At 32.8% G+C, this 18,224-nt stretch overlaps 2 protein-coding genes across 9 annotated transcripts in view; one reads left to right on the top strand and one right to left on the bottom strand.

Annotated features, from left to right (window-relative positions):
* The window catches only part of LOC133186354 (U1 small nuclear ribonucleoprotein A-like), a 195,018-nt gene that overhangs the window by 7,450 nt on the left and 169,344 nt on the right, over positions 1–18,224 (top strand). The window lies entirely within an intron of this gene.
* LOC133186293 (transcriptional activator protein Pur-beta-B-like) lies at positions 87–18,067 on the bottom strand. Of its 8 annotated transcripts, none has more exons than XM_061321518.1 (7): positions 18,011–18,067; positions 16,103–16,209; positions 9,621–9,723; positions 8,898–9,028; positions 8,281–8,416; positions 7,231–7,337; positions 87–2,887 (listed from the first exon to the last, which is right to left on the bottom strand). In XM_061321518.1, the coding sequence occupies exons 1-7, from the start codon at positions 18,048–18,050 to the stop codon at positions 2,732–2,734; spliced, it is 780 nt and encodes a 259-aa protein (XP_061177502.1). In that variant the 5' UTR covers positions 18,051–18,067; the 3' UTR covers positions 87–2,731. The 8 variants fall into 8 exon arrangements, with proteins under 8 accessions (XP_061177502.1, XP_061177535.1, XP_061177517.1 ...); XM_061321551.1 differs by having other exon boundaries at positions 8,296–8,416; XM_061321533.1 differs by having other exon boundaries at positions 8,907–9,028.

Below are 18,224 nucleotides of genomic sequence, written 5' to 3'. Positions count from 1 at the left end.
TGGTGTTCACATACCGTCAGTACATGAATCTACGTATATTTATCATTATTAAAATGCTGTAGTTAAAACTAATAACAGAACATGGCTAAAACATGCTGAATGTTTAATACTTGTACAACAAGATGATGATGAATAAAGATGGAACAAATTCAATCAATTTTTGTATTGTAACAGTGGTGCTTTAATGTTAAGATGTCATCCAAAGATATGCTATGTCTGGCAAGTGTTTGAAGAACACTGTGATATTTTTTCATTTCACATGCCCAGCACTGTAAATAATGCACAGGTTTTATTTTTTGTTGTAAGTTGCTCCCATCTGCAGACCTCTAGCCAAAACTGTAGATATCATCATAATTAAGACACAGAAGATGTTCAATACATTGTACTATTTTAATACATAAATATTTCTAATAGAATGTACAGCTGTCAACATGTTTTAAATCAGATGAAAAAATATCAATTGAGTAAACATTAACGGATGACATCTTACAGATTTAAACTGTATTGCGACAGATTTTTTTTTCTTTCTGGCAATAATGTATATCAGTTTAGTATCGACAAAAATTGAAAATTTAAGCTTCCAGTCTATCAAACTACATTTCCTTTAACCCATCATATTACTAACAAAAGAAAGTGAAGTTTGTACCAGAATTTGTGGTACAAATAACAATCAAAATGCCACTTCATTTTACCCAGAATAAAATAACCACTGAATAAATAGCACTATAGAAATATAACAAATTGATATTTACAAGTCACATTGTTTTGTTTTTGTGTTGATGTGAGGACAACAGAAGGCTTAGAGAAGTTATTCTGGGTAAAACTGGATCACAAACTATCTAAGGACCTGAGAAGAGTCATCTTGCTGTATAACTTTCCTACAGCAGTCCAGTGCCTACAGCTTCAAGTTTACTTCCTCATTTCTACCTTTTAATTAAATGACATGTCCTGTTTCATCATCAGATTTCAGACTCTGTCAGATTATTTACAAAATACCCTGATGGATTGAAATGGTATAAAAAATGACATTCACTGCTTTAAATACTTAAAAAAAATTGCAGTATTCAATCAATTCCAGTCTGTATTTATCATCTTTAAGGAAGCAAGACTGTGCATTTTTTAAAAGTATTTCAAGAGCAGTGCATTACATTCTAATTTCTGTATTTTAAACAGATAGTTGTTTTTTTCTGTCATTGAATATTTTTTATAGGTATTCAATTTTGAGAAATTCAGTACGAGAGAAATCTGAATTGATCACGAACATGTCATGTTCCTTTCAAAGAACATACACTTAAGTCTACATATTCCACAACCCCCTTTAACTAAAACAGACATAAAATGGAATATATATATGTAATAATCCAATAATTCAATACTCATAGTATTAACACTGAATGATTTCATATCAACACTTAACATCTTAAAAAGGCCACAATTTTGCTTTATCTTTCTGCTCTCAGTGCTGTACCTGAGTAGTGAAATTTGCAACCCAACTGAAAAATCATTTACAGCAAATTATATTACAGAAGAAAAAAAAACCGGTTCAGATGACAGGTGCTCTTGATCATGCTGCACATCACAATATGATAACATTCATCTGAGATATGTGTATACTGATGTTTGCATCATTAGAAATTTGTACCGGGTTGTGCAGCTTTTAGTACAACTTATTGCCTTGAGGACTTCAGAGACCTGAAGTACACCAGTTATTTAGCATGCACAAATAAACTTCTGAATAAAAGTACAGGGGTACCATTATGTACATGTATGTGCCAGTAAATGATTTTTCAAGTGATATAAATACTTGTTGATAACAACTTTAGAACTCTCCTTGCTGGTCTTGTTTCATAAAATTTTTAACATTTATAATTTAACAGCTGACCTTTCATAGCTCAGCCAATAACAGGAAAAAAAAAAGATGTTAACAATCTGGCAGAAATAAGTTAAACATACATAAACCTTCTCTAACAAGGAGCAAACAATATCAACTAAAACAATACAATCTTTGGTGCACCAATACATAATTCAAATTTCTCCTATGTATATCCATAATTCAGAGGGTGTGTTTTTATGACCACATTATTAATTAACCATACAACATAACATGTGCACAAAATGTGCAGAACAAAGAACATACTTAAACTTTTTATCATAAATATCCATACACCACACTACGCAAATCACAACTATAACACTAGTTGTCAAAAAACACCCAACATTGTTCTTTACGATGAGAGAAAATCTGCTATCCTTTCCTTATCGTTCAGCCTCACAAGGGAGGTCACTGAGACAAAGGAAATGTGCTTTATTCGATTTTTTTTTTTTTTTACAATGAATATTCTGTGTGTGATCTTCCTTTGTCTAGTTTTTTTCCTTATCTTATATGATTAATGGATTGAATTATTTGTTTGTCCTTAGGACCAGTCATATGATATAAATAATACAAAATCACATGTTGAAATAATCTTATATTAATATGTAACAGTTTGTGAAAGACTAGGTTCTCCTTGTTTCAGTCCTTATTCACTGGATACTGTATCCGAGTTTTTACATAGAGAAGCTGCTTATTTTCTGGTCTGCCTCTTCCAGTCACAACACTCAGTCTGACAAAGTTCTGGTGATAGCCCACCTTGGTAAATAAATAAACTGGTCACTTTCACAATGTTTAGCTTTCATGATGCATGTCCCCTGATCCGCTTAAAGCACATTTCCTTTCCCGTTTTGTAGCAGCCTACTGGCTTTCTTCACCCCCTCCTCCTCCTGCACCTCCCCCACCAGGACTAGTTTTACTGGCTGATGAACTGTCACAGAACTCACAAAGCATGTCTCGAAACCTGCCCCACGACCTCTCTGGAATGGTAACTGCAGTCCGGTAATTAGCTCGAACCTGACAACAAAAAATGTCAAAATTATGAACGTGACTTTTAAAGACTTTGGGGGGGGGGGGGGGGGATTTATTGGATCATGAAAATTTGCACTTGAAATATTCCTGTACTACTTTATAACATAACTACAGTTGAACTTTGGTATCTTGAACATCGAGCAAAATCGATAGATATTCAGATTTTTCATAATCTTAATAGCAAATTGTCTGCAATTACAAAAAAAAATTGAATGCTATGGTAATTTTCTGCAAATTTCAACACAAAAACTTGGTGTATTATGAGCCAGACTTGGTCCAGAAGAAAGAAGATATTCTCCAGACAGGATTTTACAAAGAAACTTTTTAACCTTGACCTTTTACATAGAAACTTGGCACAAGGTCACTGCAAATCCATTATCTATTGGCACTCTGTGGTAGTTGTCTGAGCCAGATTGGATAAAGGGGAGAGAAAATGTACTCTAGACAAGATATACTGGATAGAGAGGCTGACCACCATAGATCTCTCTCTCTCTCTCTCCTTCCATTACTACACCAACTCAGTCACTAATGTATTGTTTAAGAGTGTTTAATTTTTCTAATTTTTTCTGATGTCAGACTCCTTGAAAACAGCTTTAGCTGCATGAAAATAATGAACAAATACTGGGTACAAATACAGTAATAAAAAAGAATCTCAGGAAAAAAAGTGAATAACTAGAGGTACTTTGAGCATTATGCTCACAAAACACCCCCCCCCCCTCCCCATATGATATAATCATGATAATATCATGTTAATGGAAAGAGCATTTCTTGGCAGTATGTAAATGAAATTCTGTGAAAATTCCATTGAATTTCATTCAGGGGTTTAGGAGAAGTTGCATAAACAAAATGGGTACCCCCTTTATTGAGTATAAAAGCAAAGTCCATGTACATGTATTGCTATGGGGAACCCCAAATATGTGTTATATCAAAACGTAAAATAGGAGATGCACAATGCTAGTATGTAATAAAGATTTCCTGAAAGTTTCATTAAATTGCATTCAGTGGTGTAAGAGGTGTTGTGGATAAGGGATAGGTACCCCCAAATGTATCAGATGGACGGACAGACTTACGGACAGATGGAAGAACGGACGGATGGACAACCCCATCACTATATACATCCCACTTTTCAAGCAGAGGTGTATAATTAATAGGGCTGTGCAATAATATTGATATTCTGGTATATTGTGATTCGTTGAAAAAACATATCGTACTGCAATACATTTTTTCAGAATCTGTATACCAGCAAAATGCTTGGGGCTGGGATTTCTAGAGTAAAATATGAAATTTAAGATATCAGAAATGTTTTCAATCATGCCAAATGGTAAGGGCACTGTTGTATGGTTGAATTTTGTTGCAAAATTGAAGTAAAATCAACAAGAACTTTTTTGTTGCAACGTATTTATAACAGTTTTATACACTCTGCTTATAAATGCAGATTAATAAAATAAGAAAGGATCATTTTAACTGTTAATGAAAATATTGCAATATATAGCAATACAGTAAAAAATATCACAGTATATTGCAATACGAAATTACCAGCCGATACCCGACCCTAATAATTAATGATTTTCTAAGTTTACGAGCAATAACATTTTGTGAAGATGAAACTCAATTCATAAATATAAAGAACATATGCCAAATATCAGCTCATTACCTCATAGAATAGCAAAAAAAATTTGGAAAACAGTGAATTTAATATTTATAGAAATCTTGCAAGTCTAAGGACAATAACTTTTGAGAAAATGGATCAAATGACTCTCAAATTTGATCCAGAAATCATCAGTATCAAGATAAATATCTAAAATTAGCTCATTATCTACAAGCCCAGGGAAAAAAGTCTGGAAAACAGTGAATTACTAAAAATCTTCAGTCTAAGGGCAATAACTTTCATGAAAATGGGACAATCAATATGGAACTCAAACTTGTTCTGAAAGTCATCTATAAAATGATTCATACCAAAAATCAGCGCAGCTCATGATCTACAAGCACAGCCAAAAAAAAAACAGTCTGCAAAGATAACCATGACAGAATGATGGAATGACAATGGACTAGTGATGGGAAATCGGAAAAAAATCATAATCAATTATCGGTAATAATCGGCTGCACATAATCGATTAATAATTGATTATAATCAAATTTTTAACTTAAATAAAATAAATATAAAAATAGTTAAAACTTATTCCGATTTAAGTTCAGACTTTTACAAAAAAAAATCATTTAATTAAATATATTCATAAATATTTATTATTTTTTTTCTTTTAATAAAGTGAAAAATAAGAATTTTTTTTTTTTTACTAATGAAAAAATCTCAATAAAAATACTGAATAGGAATTTACTTTAAAAAAAATCTCATTAAATATATTGAATGGGAATATTAGTGAAATTAGTCCCACCTTGCATTACATGTAATTATTTCTTGGAATAACAAGTTTAACAAGATGTGTTTGTGAAACACTGATGCCCCCATATGGCAACTTATAGCAAAGGTTAAACTTTCTCAAATGCAAATCAAATATGTTGGTACCCAAAGTAAGGTCTTGTCTCGAGGAATATACCTGTGAAATATGAAAGCCCTAGCAGCAACCACAGGTACTTGTGGACAGGACATGTCATGATATCTTGTTTCGGTACATATTTTTGTCTTTAATCGTGCTATTTAATTGCCCAGGCATTCCATCCGAGTTTTCATCGTCAAACATGAAAAATGCTACAAGATTTGGAAATGTCAAAGTAGAAATTACGGAAGTGATGCAAAAACGACACCTAGCGTGTAACTCTCGAGTTCCGAGTGTTATAGAACTAAGGGAAAAGTCAGAGGTCTACGAAAAAGTTCGGGAAAATTTTGATAAAGAAGTCGAAATTGATTCATTAGAATTAAAATTCTGCTTAAGATTTTCGAGATGAGCGAGGGTAGTCGTCAATATTCCCTTTAAAGGATGTTATCACTGCTACCAAATAGCGGTTTAAAAATCGCTTAAACATTTATTTACAACTTACAAGACATGTAACCCCATCTTCCTCTTCTACATGGACATGCTTGCAATTAATTCTGATAATATTAAGCTTAATAATTATGTGTATTTTTTTAATATCCTTATGCGATGATTATCATTTGCCAAGGAATTTAAGTGTGAGTCTTTTCAATATTAATTCTTAAGAATGAAAATCAGAACCCCATTTTTTTAAAAATAATTTTCATGCTCTTCTTTACTTTCGCGTCGCACTGCTGAGTTTATTTCTGGCTTTGATTACATATATGTCAAGCTGCTATTATTTTAATTGAACAAACGGAAGCTTAACTTCTATAAAATAAAGACTTTTAAAAAATACCGCGCGTATGATTTTTTAGTAAAACGTTAATTCAAAGTCCAGGTCAAATGGTCAAAATTAATGGTGCCCAAGGGAAGGCCTTCTCACAAGAAATACACTGGTGAAATATGAAAGCCGAAGCACCAAACGTTCAAAAGTTATGACCAAGGTTAAAGTTTTCCACAAGTAGGTCAAACTCCTAGGTCAAGGTCAAAAGGTCAAAGTTGTTGGTATCCAAAGAAAAGACTATTCACAAGGATTACACATGTGAAGTATGAAAGCCTTAGCACCAATTGTTAAAAAGTTATGGCCAAGGTTAAAGTTTGGTAAAATTTTGCAAAACTGGGTGAAATTCCAAGGTCAAGGTCAAAAGGTCAAATATAATGGTATCCAAAGAAAGGTCTTGTCACAAGCAATACAAATGTGAAATATGAAAGCCATAACTCCAACCAATCAAAAGTTATGGGCAAGGTTAAAGTTTTTGCAGACAAACAGACAGACAGACGGACGGACAGGGCAAAAACTATATACCCCCGAATCTTCGATATTGGGGCATAAAAAGTAGTTATCCAGAATTTGGACTTGTATTCCTGATTATAATTATGTTTTCAGATCGTCTGTACTGTCAATTTCTTACTGTATGTAGTAAAACCTTGTAATATTTTCCATTTTCTGTTATAAGTCTGATCCTATACTCAAACATGGCAGTAAAAAATATCAACATGGCATGGATACCTTCGATATTTTAAACATTCATCACTACTTTAAAACTCTTTGCACATGGACTTGGTAATAAAATTAAAGCATTACAATATTATTTTTTGTCAGCGATATCGGCGACGTTTATTTTGTAATGGATTAGTAGCATCAAAGAGCTCCTAACGACCGACAATCGATCGTCAGCGACAATCAGCCCATCACTACAATGGACTGACAAAATGATGGATAGAAAGGAATAACACTATATGCCTGCCCATTTTATGGCTGGGGCATGAAAAAATCACCAGTACACTACTTACTTCAGAAATTCTGAGGTAAACACCACGTCTGTTTGATCCAACATCAAAATAGAATACTTTGTTTTCTACTCTTAAGTATTTACTCTCTGGTAATTCATTCTGTCCCTCTGGAAAAAAAAATTGTGCAGTCAACAATGTTGCACGTTCCATGTGGTTGATAAAGGACAAGATAAGTTATGACCCCTTTTCGGCCCCTGATTTGGGATGTCTTTTAGAATGATGCAACAGTTTATAAATTTAAACTTGTTGTCACCCCTGCCACAAAATGAACATTGGTTCTAAGTTATGGGATACACAGATGTCACAGAGAGCTCAGGAAGTATTCAATTTCCGAATTTTCTCATTTTTATGCAAATTTTCATCGATTTTACAATACATTTTGTGTCAGAAAACATAGAGCACAAGCTTGCCTATCTACCAATATTTTATATATCATACACTAGTATCAGATGCATTTTATGTATAAAAATCTCAGATAGGCAAGCTTGTGCTCTATGTTTCCCAAAGAAAACAGCATCTCAAATATGACGAAATTCCTTCAGAATTGAGAAAATATGGGAAAATGTCCTACTTCTGCACCCTCTTGTGCCCTCCTTGTAAGCTATGAATCAAAATTAGTACTGGTTTTAAAACAAGCATCATTTAAAGTTCTAAACTTCAAACTATCACAGTATTAACTCTGTTCTGATTTTTACTTCAAATAAGGGGCCAGATTCGGTAGTTACCATACCTTGTCCTTTATCTGTTGAAAGAATGTTACAGAGTCTGACACAAATCTCATGAGACATAAGATACTGTGGAATCATTTCAATTAGTGGGGATCAATGTTTTGGGCATTCAAAATATTACTGGTTCTTTGGTACGTGTACAGAAAATATGCAAAGTTATCATTCGTGAGGATGTAAATTCGTGACCCATGAAATCCACAAACACTGGTCCTCTACGAACAATGATGATTCCACAGTATGCTTGATGAACATACACAAATTATCCCACACTGAACAAAAATATTACTCTACATAAAAGGGAGAAAAATTGTGAAATATTTACCAGTATCTGACTCACCATGGTCATCTGTCCCAAACTCATCCAGAAGATCAGTAAGGGCATCTCGAAACTCAATCATTCCCTGAGCAGGAATAGCAATTTGAGAGCGGGGACCACCACGGGGTCTCGTCTGGGCAACCTAATTTAAAAAAGTGCACTGGAAATTTATAGACCAGATTCTTCTTATTATTTAGTATACACACTTTAATTGAATGTCATAAGTACATAGATTTTTTGTATTTGTTCAAAGCTTTCAAATTGCAATGACAGTGATTATGAACTCATGTGCATGAAAAGCAGTAAATGATTAAGGATAGTGAATAAGATCTTTTTTTTTTTTTTTTCTTACCTTGTATACAATATATACATCACTGATCAACCAGATATGTATTCAAATTTTTACAATGCAAGAATCAAGATTTTAAAAAAAAAAAAAAAAAAGATGACTATTCTATCATAATTATCATTTTCACAATAACATTATTTTAACAATAAAAACATTAACTGATTAATATTTAACCAACACAATAAATGTACATCTCTATTTATTTAGTATTTATAAGTACTTATAAGTATTTATAAGTGAAGCATGAAAATGAAAAATGAGGGGTGATACGTACCGTACTTACCCTCAGAAACCGTCCCCTCTGGTTTTCTTTTAGGTCAAGATAGTAACGTCGGTTTTCTTTCACCATCTGCTCACTTTTTAATTTTCCATCCTCTGGCAAATTATCAGGGTTTGGAGGGCCTGCTCAAAAAATAAAAATTAAAGTGTGAGCTAATTTAGCCAGTTTCTTTGTAGCCACATTTATATGATTTCACAGTTTGTATGTGCGTATTTTGAGTGAGACTATTTAATAAAAGAATTTGTAAGCTTTTCTAGCAATTTTAAGCTTATTATGGGTATTTTTACTTCATCTTTTTTCATAACAATATTTTTTTTCCTCAGAAAATAATGAACTTAAAGTACACTGCTATGAAATTCCACTGATATTTTGTGACTGCAAACTTTACATAAATATGTACCATATGGAAAACCTACATTCAATAGTATTCATCAACATAATGGCCTAAAATTGACTCAAAAGTTTCAGATGAACTTAAAATATGTACAGGTTTATACATGATTATAACAATAGGTCATCTGAGTGAATCAGATAGCCTTACAAAATGCAACAAGAACCAAAACCACAGAAAAATTCCTATTGTTCTATTTGTTCAAAAAAAAAAATAAAATTTAGAAGTCTATTTTACACATGAAAGTGTTTTAAGAGAAACATTTACGCCAGCTACTCTTATGATAAATAAGAGAAGCTAATTCAAGAATTTCAAGTTAAAATTACCAAGTGATGCATAATGTTCACTAAACTCTGTCAGATAGTCTCTGAATTCTGCTGCTGTAGACATAGCCAGAAGGAGACGACTCTTCTTTCCTCCTGCTCCAACCTGAAACGAGAAATTCCTCCGATGAAAGTATGTTTTGACAGAATTACAATGCATACCAAAATTGCCCCTTCAGCAATGGAATAGCAAAAGCCATAACTGAACAAACCTGGGGATTCAATGAAAAAAATTCTATCAAACCCCTTCAATATCTGTGCGTCAAAATCATGACCTGAGCAGAAATTTTCTTCTTTGATCTCATTGTACCCGGTACTCCTCAATAACAATTTTAACCACCAAATGATCTTAGTTCATGCCTATGACACATCTTCTAGTCAATAGGCAACTTTCTTCTAAAAGAACATTTTCCAAAAATTGCCAAAATGAAATTCTCCACTTTACAGAGTTTAAGCCCAGAATTAGCAATTTTACTATGCCTGTTGTCTAATATTTTCCCAAAGACATGGAAGGATTCCGAGTTTGTGACAAATTTTTTGATCAAAAAAGTATATTCTTTGTGTTCATTATGTGCAACTCCCAACTGTATCCAGGGTTTCGGGTTAGAGGGGACGCTATTAAATGGGAAGGGGACTGGGTACCACAGAGGTTCTCAGTGGGTCAAGGAAAGTGTCCTGTTGGGAGCAAAGCCCTGCATAAGTTCCTGAGAGTCTGTCAGTCAGTCATTACATAAAATATTTATTTTCTGGCTTTAGAGGGTGTCTGTGCTGGGGGTGCACCTGGTATCTACAAAATCAAGACATGTCAAGAAATTTTATTCTATGAATACCCTGCAGAAAAGTGCATATCAAGGACACTTTTTATGTCCATTAAGAAAACAGGTAATTATAGATTACTTTAAAACCATGATAGTACCTTATTCCTAAAGATGAGAAACTTGCAAGGTTTGATGATTCTAGGTCACACACTGTGCAATTTATGATAGGGACACAACTGAATGATGCTACAACAACTGATTTAGGGCTTTTAACACAAGTTCCTTCCAAATGCATCGAATGACATGGTTTGTGAACAATGACCTTCACTGCTTTACTGGTCCATAGGACTCATAATAATTCACTGACTGCAAAAGTGAAGTACAATGGTGGATGAATTTACAGTCCTTGTTAGCAGCTATATATCTATAAACAACTGTTCTACTGAGTTATACCTATGGTAATGGTACATGTATTGCATTTGCATATCACATCCAATACACTAATATTGGTTTTATTTTAGCACCTTATGCATAAATTTTACAACTTCACCAAAAATCAATAGAAACTTGAAGCTTCTGTCACGATTAATGACTCTAATCCTCACACTTCAATGTTCAACTCTGGGTAAAATCATCTTCTTTTTGAAAAATAAAGAAAATCCCCATTTTAACACCCACTTGGCCAAAGAAAGATCTTATTAGGTAGTGCAGATCTTATAAAGATAGCAAAGATTTATGTAAGATTTGCCACTGTGTAATAGGTACTAAAGAATAGTTCAAAAAGCTGTATCCTGATGCTTCAGCTGTAAACTATCAACATATAAGGACATGTATCTGAAAAATGATTGGCTGAATGTATTCACCAATCAACGTATTTACAAGTTTGGTCATTGTGTTTGTTAGCAGTTGGGGATGAACCTCATTCAGAAATTTTAATGCGATTGCTGGAAAATACAGGTCACATGCAGCAACTGAAGCCTCATAATTGATAGGCATCCCCAGTTTGGACAACGTGGACAATACAGAATTCACTGTAAGACATACAGTCAAACCTTCTTATCTCGAATTCGATGGGACCAAGAAAAACCCTTGAGATATCTGAGGATTTGAGATTTCGAGGGTAAAATACTTAAAGAATGAGTGGTTGCAACTTCCAAATCACTTCGACATATCCATGGTACTAATATTCGAGATATCAGTGTTTGAGATACCTAAGTCCAACTGTATATCAAATTGAAAAATGACCTGCTCTAGCTAAAACCTGATCATTCAATGAATACAGTTCAAATGTAGCATCTGATGCAAATGTTACCTTGTGCATCCTTCCTGGTATTATCCATACATCTTTGACAAAAACAATAGAACTGTAGGTACTTGAAAATGGAAGTACAGTACCCTCAAACCTTTTTTCAGTTTTTGCCTGTTATTACAGAAAAAGATGCAAGAAAACTTTTTAAGAACATCTTTTTAATCCAAAATATGAAGAATATTTTCTGTACCAACATGCATCCCAGGATTTAGACTATTCAAGGTAGGACCTATAGTCACTTAGGAATGGACCTACTCCCAAAAACTTTTACGTCACCACTCATACAGCAATAGGTCTCATGTAGCATCTGAAGCATGACTGATAGTATGCATCCCAACTTCCAGTGTTCGAAATTCAGAATTATTTTCTGAACCAGAAACCAAAGGACCCAGAGACAAAGGGTCTACTTGAGTCCTTCCAAGGCAGCTTATGTAGGTCCAGTGTAATAAGAAGCATGGGAGAGGTTAAAAAGATAAGTGGGTATGTGAACTGAAAATGAGTGCCAAAAAGTAATGCAACGTCATAACGACGTTGGTAACATTCTTGCCATGTGGTGATACGCAAAACCTAACATTGTGTTTATCTTAATATTTTAAAAAGTATTTCATATAATCAAATGAAATTTTAAGCCAAAATTCTAAATAGATATGGGTATTAGTACGTCATATTTTGTTGATAACATTCAATTATTAAAGATTTTATAGCAGCTGTGACATTACTTTAGGATAAACCCTCGTAGTTACATGGGATTGGACCTGCTTCAGATTACTCATCCAGAAAATATATATGTCACATGCAATTGATAATTCTTAATTGATAATATATCCTGTATAAATTTGTGAGTAAAATATGGTGGTGAAACTTTTGGATTTTTCTTGCACACAAATAAAAGTTGCTTTTTACTGTATATGAAGTACCTATTGAATTGTGTCAAATGAAAATTTTCTCAAGTTCAGGGCACTTACACAGTCTGTACTCATTAACTCAAATGTTTGGAGTTGGTCAAAATTTATATGGTTGTAAAATTTCTGCAAAAACTAATAAATCAAGAAATGTCTCCTCTTGAAAAGGGATATGGTTCTTCATCTGAATCAACATGAATCCTCTTCACCCAAGATGCTTTGTGGCAGGTTTGGTTGAAATTGGGCAAGTGATTCTATATAGAAGAAGTTGAAAAATGTGAAAATATTACAAAGAGGCAGTCACCAGACATTCTTCTTTCAGGAAAAACTCACTTGAGCCTTTGTCTTTGACTGTCTAAATAATGTTGAGTTAATAGAATTCCAGTATGAATACTGAATCTAAATTGTACATTTCAAATTACATTGCCAAACTTTGGTTTCATATCCATCTCTAGATGCATGAAACCATTTGGATTGTCTATTCTTTAAAAAGGTGATCATTTTGAAGACTAGTCTTGACTTCTGTAGCAGTTAACTATCTACAGTGGAAACCTGTGAACATTTTGTCTCTTTGATTATACTGGACATCAGGTGTTTATGTAAGTGGGAGGGCAAATTCACAGGGACACTTTCCAAAGATTCCAGAAGATAATAGAAATTAGTATGCTAAAATTTCATATTTAAACATTCAAATTATAAATGATACTTAAAATCAATTTCATGATAAATTCAATTCATAAATGATAAGTCATATTTAAACATTCAATTTATATACTTATTTTTACAGTAAAAATCAAACATCTATTCTTGATTTGCTATTAAATAAAACATCCACTTTGCTATAATGTCAGTAGTGGGGACACTGATGCCTTGTTAACTTCCTTTTCGAAATTCCCAGAAAATGACAAATCCAGTCCACTACACGTTTTGTTTTGTTCATTCTTTGCCTTAAGGATTGAGTCTTGTCTTCATTTCAATAAAATCTGAGTAATTAAGCATCAACCAATATCAACTGTATCATTTGATATAGATGATAATATACATGTAGATGGAATAAAATTGGGAATCAATCTTGTTTTAAAATCTCACAATACTCTTTGCTGCTAACAAATACAGTAAAAAATATAACAGACTACAGTGACATTTTTTTAATCCTGTATAAAATTTTTAATCAGTGATAAATGAATTTCAACTTAGTTATAAGTTGGAAATAAAAGGTTTAGATATTTATTTCTATTTGGTACAATCCTGTTAGCCATTTCACAAATTTGGTAAAGGCAAAAAGCTTACTGCCATCTTGCATTACCAGTAACTTTTACTTTTCAAGGAAACAGATTAATATAAGTTGTAACAACTTGTTTCCGAATCCTGTATGTCATTATTTATTGTGTACATTTGATGACTTATTTAAATGAAATAAAGTTTAAACTAACTTTACTTGATGAAAGTCAAGGTACATGATAAAATAAATTTCAATAAATGAGCAACTGAGCCCCATCCTGGGGCTTGAATTCCAGACACAGGGGGACTTTACAATTTTTGTAGAGGGTTAAGTGTTTATTTTAATCATGCGTAAAGGTTTTCTGTTGGATGACCATGAGAAGAGGACAAGATTTTCAAGATGTACTGTACTGTAGATTCTTAAACATGAGCAAATAATTAAATATCGATTAATTTTTTAAAAGAACTATTCATGAAATTAAACTTCATGTTTTTTATTACTGAGCACTGAAATACATGTAAAAATTCTTGATCAACAACCAACTCTTGAATTCATGTTCTCGTGAAATGACATCAACATGTCACTTCACAATATAAATTCCTCATGTAAAGTGAGGAATCTACAGATGTCAATTTATGACCAACTAAGCCCAATCCTGAAGAACCTGAACCCTGGACCTGAATTTTACTACAGTCAAACCTCATTATCTTGAACTTGAGGGGACCAAGATTAAACTTCAAAATATATGAGGATTCAATATAACAAGGGTAAAACACATGAACTAAAGTAAGTGGTAGGGACAGCCATTTCACTTAGACATATCCCTAGTATTCGAAAATCGGTGTTTGAGACAATGATGTGTAACTGTATTTTAGTATCACTTTTAGTTGGGTACTCAATGTAATCAAGTAGTTTGCCTGAATGTTAACTGATCTTCTTGAGCAGAAAAGATTTTCAAATGAATGATATGTTTTTAAAACTTGGGCCATGAATTTTATAATAAGGGTACAGCTTTTTGTAATTATGAAAAAAAGTTTTCTGCTAGAATCCAGGATAATAAGATTCTTGAAGACTGCACGAAGTGTGATGGCATTGGCCCCATGGGGTTCAATTGAAAATTTTCATAATTTTGGTTTCCTTTTGGTCTACAGATGCTACATGTTATGTATATACCTAAATGGACTGAAATTGGTCTAGCCACTTCAGGAAAAAAAGATGAAAATGTTCAGAAGTTTATGAATGAATCCTGAAAATGGACAAGAACAGATAGCAATAGGTCACCTGAGTAACTCAAATGGCCTATTAAAAACACAGCTATTTTTTTATTGATCAAAAATACAGGTGATTCAAATATCCTTAATAATTTTACACCTCTTTTGTGATAGAAGTTTAGAAAATTGTGGTGACCTTGAAATAACCTTGGAAAAAATTAAAGGCTGATCATTTTCATGTTTCACCAAACATATTCTTGATGTGTGAATTTGAGAATCTTGGAAATACAAGAAGCAATATAACACACAAGACTCTTTCCTTAAAGGTTCCGTAATTAAAATATATTATTCTATTTCGTCACTTTATGTATTGAAAAATTTAGTTTCACATTTCATAAAACTGATCGATTGTTAACAGGAAAGTGATTATGAAGGACGAAAATTAAATCATTTTAATTCATTTAAATCACAATAAATCATTTAGATGTTTTTCTTGCACTTTTCAACTTTAAATGTTATTATGAATGAGAAAATAAATGGAAAACATTAACTGCTGTCTGTCAGACATGAGAAAACCCTTGTTACAAAATAGGGATGCACGATTTTATCGATATACCGATATATCCTGATTTTTTTATTGTGTGATACATATCATGATATGCAGACTAAAATACCAGTATTTACAATGTAATTATAAATTCAGGAAATGATTAATTTTTTGTTCAAACTTTTGAATTACAATCACTAGGACTGTAAAAAAATGTTGTAAAACAGAGAATTGAAAAAAGTGAATGTGTTTTCAAAATATTTTTTTTTTTTTAAATTATGGAAATTCATTTAAAATCTTACTAATAATTGCATGTTAAAATATCATGATATTATCATATTTTGGGGAAAAATCGTGATATACTGCGATACAAAATTTTTGGCGATACCCATCTCTTAATAATTATAAAACATATTTCAACTGAATCCACTTCTGCATACAAGAAAAAGATACTAGAGACATATTTCACTGTACCATTGAAAAATTTTAAAACATTGCAATGACAAAGTACTTCAAATGTGCTCAAGAGAACAAACCTCAGCAATTTTGATGAAGCGACCTCTCCTATTTTGCTTGACATCCAGATAAAAGCGCTTGGACTGTATCTGGAGTGTCCTTGTAGCCAGCTCCTGTTCCCCTGACCCTAAAACACAATATGTAATTAGACAAGTTTTAATAACATGTATTAAACAAAACACTTCCAATACCAATGTTGTATAAGCAAGGTGTCATATATATATTGGAGATTTGTATCCATTCTATCATAAAAGTCTAATGAATCATTATATTTTAAGGACAAATTATTTTAATATCCATCTTGTAGTACTTGTCTCCCTGTCATTAAAAAAGATACTTCTCATTCTAACTTTAAACATTTGTAAAACCAACCTCTAAAAGTTTGGTGGTCTATCAGTAATACAATAATTATTTAAGATGTGCAATTTGCTCAATGTTTAGTGAACATTATTGGTCAAACATCAAACCTAATCTTTGATAACTGAAATCCCCAACTTTTACCCTGAAGTCAAATACAAACTATCTGATCAAATCGTATTGGAAATTAAAATTTCAATATGAAACATGCAATCTCTTGAATATCGATGCTTATCCAAAAAAAAAAATATATCAATACATTGATTCAGTCCTACAAATATGACACATATTGAAAGCAGGTGTGCAAATAAGTTTGCAATCGTTGTGAAAATTGTGTTTATTATTATCAGCACACAGTTAAATAAATAATCATATTGAACAACAAGTCAACAAGGTAAAAAATAATAGTAACAAACTATATAGAGAATATGATTCAGCGTTAGGCACTGACCAATGAAACCATAAGTCATTGAATTCTTTAGCGTTTCCCCTTTACAGAGGTGTTTACCTGATTCTGCAATTTTCAGTAAGTAATTCTAATGATTTCTCTCCGCAATTTGGGCTTTCTGTAAGTAATTTCATGTTTGCAATACCTTGAATTTAGTTTTTAATGTGCATTTGATAGCTATAAGACATGCTTTTTTTGTTATGTTATTAATATCCATTTTGTCAGTGTGTACTATACCAGCTAGAACACAAATGCAATCCCAATATAAAACTGTGTCTTTAAGGTCTTCAAGTGAATCTCTTATTATTGCTAAAGCATTAAACTACATAAGAAAAAAATATCCATCTTTTGATAAACATTTCCTGTGCTAAAAACAACTTTTTCTAACTCTATTTTTAAAGAAGGGGGGATGAAGGGGTATACCAGGTGAATTATGTAGTATGTAGCCAAGTTTAGAAAAAATAAAATTCAGATAAATATGTTTTCTGAAAATAAATAAACCAATACGCTTCGACACTGGAATTAATTCTGTCACTTGTATTTAATCTGCGTGGGTGCTCACGTTTGCTGACAGCTTGTGTATGTAACAACTAACAAGTCCTTGATTTAGGTTTCAAAATTATAAGCAGACGTTCACTTCCTTCTGTCATTGAGGTCACGCATACTTTCGCCGGTTTGTCCATACCGTGAGGTCCACTTGCAAGTAATTGCGGAAAAGACTAAGTAAAAGACCCCCTTTGCTGCATTAAACACAATATAATTACCCAAGTTTGTGCTCGTGTTTAAAATGTCATAATAATCCAAAACGTCAAGGTACGCCATGTTGGATTTTCCCGTACAAGTGGCGAACTTTCTGATTCAGCATATTATATGTTGTTAAACGATAAATAAAATGTAGTATAATAAATGCAAGAGCCCAACAATAGAGTCCCTAAAAAGATTAAAAAATACCAAATATGGCATGGTTTTTCTCTAAAACATGGAAGTTGACAGGGAAATGCACTTTAACGTGCAAGCGGCAGTTTCTTCATTTCCTCAAGGATCATGAGAGAAATAAAGTCATTGGCAACTACACAACAGCGAAAATAAGCATAAAATAAAATAGTAAGATTGTAATAAGTACCCTGAGCCTGCTGCTCGTCACCACTCTCACGATCCGACATGGTGCAACCCTTCCTGTACAGCCAAAGCCTCCTTCCAATCCCTTATGAATTATTCATGAGGTCAAATCGTAATACACATCAAAAACGGAAGTAAGACCTTTGTCGTTATAGATATATACAGAAAATATTACTCGTTATGAATGTTGCTTCATTAATAACAATAAAAAAAAAAAC

This window comes from Saccostrea echinata, unplaced genomic scaffold (assembly GCF_033153115.1).
Source record: "Saccostrea echinata isolate AGI-Se365-2 ecotype Australia unplaced genomic scaffold, CSIRO_AGI_Sech_v1 ptg000001l, whole genome shotgun sequence".
Classification (NCBI taxonomy): domain Eukaryota; kingdom Metazoa; phylum Mollusca; class Bivalvia; order Ostreida; family Ostreidae; genus Saccostrea; species Saccostrea echinata.
The sequence above is the reverse complement of the archived record's forward strand: the minus strand, read 5'-3'. Positions and strand labels throughout refer to the sequence as shown.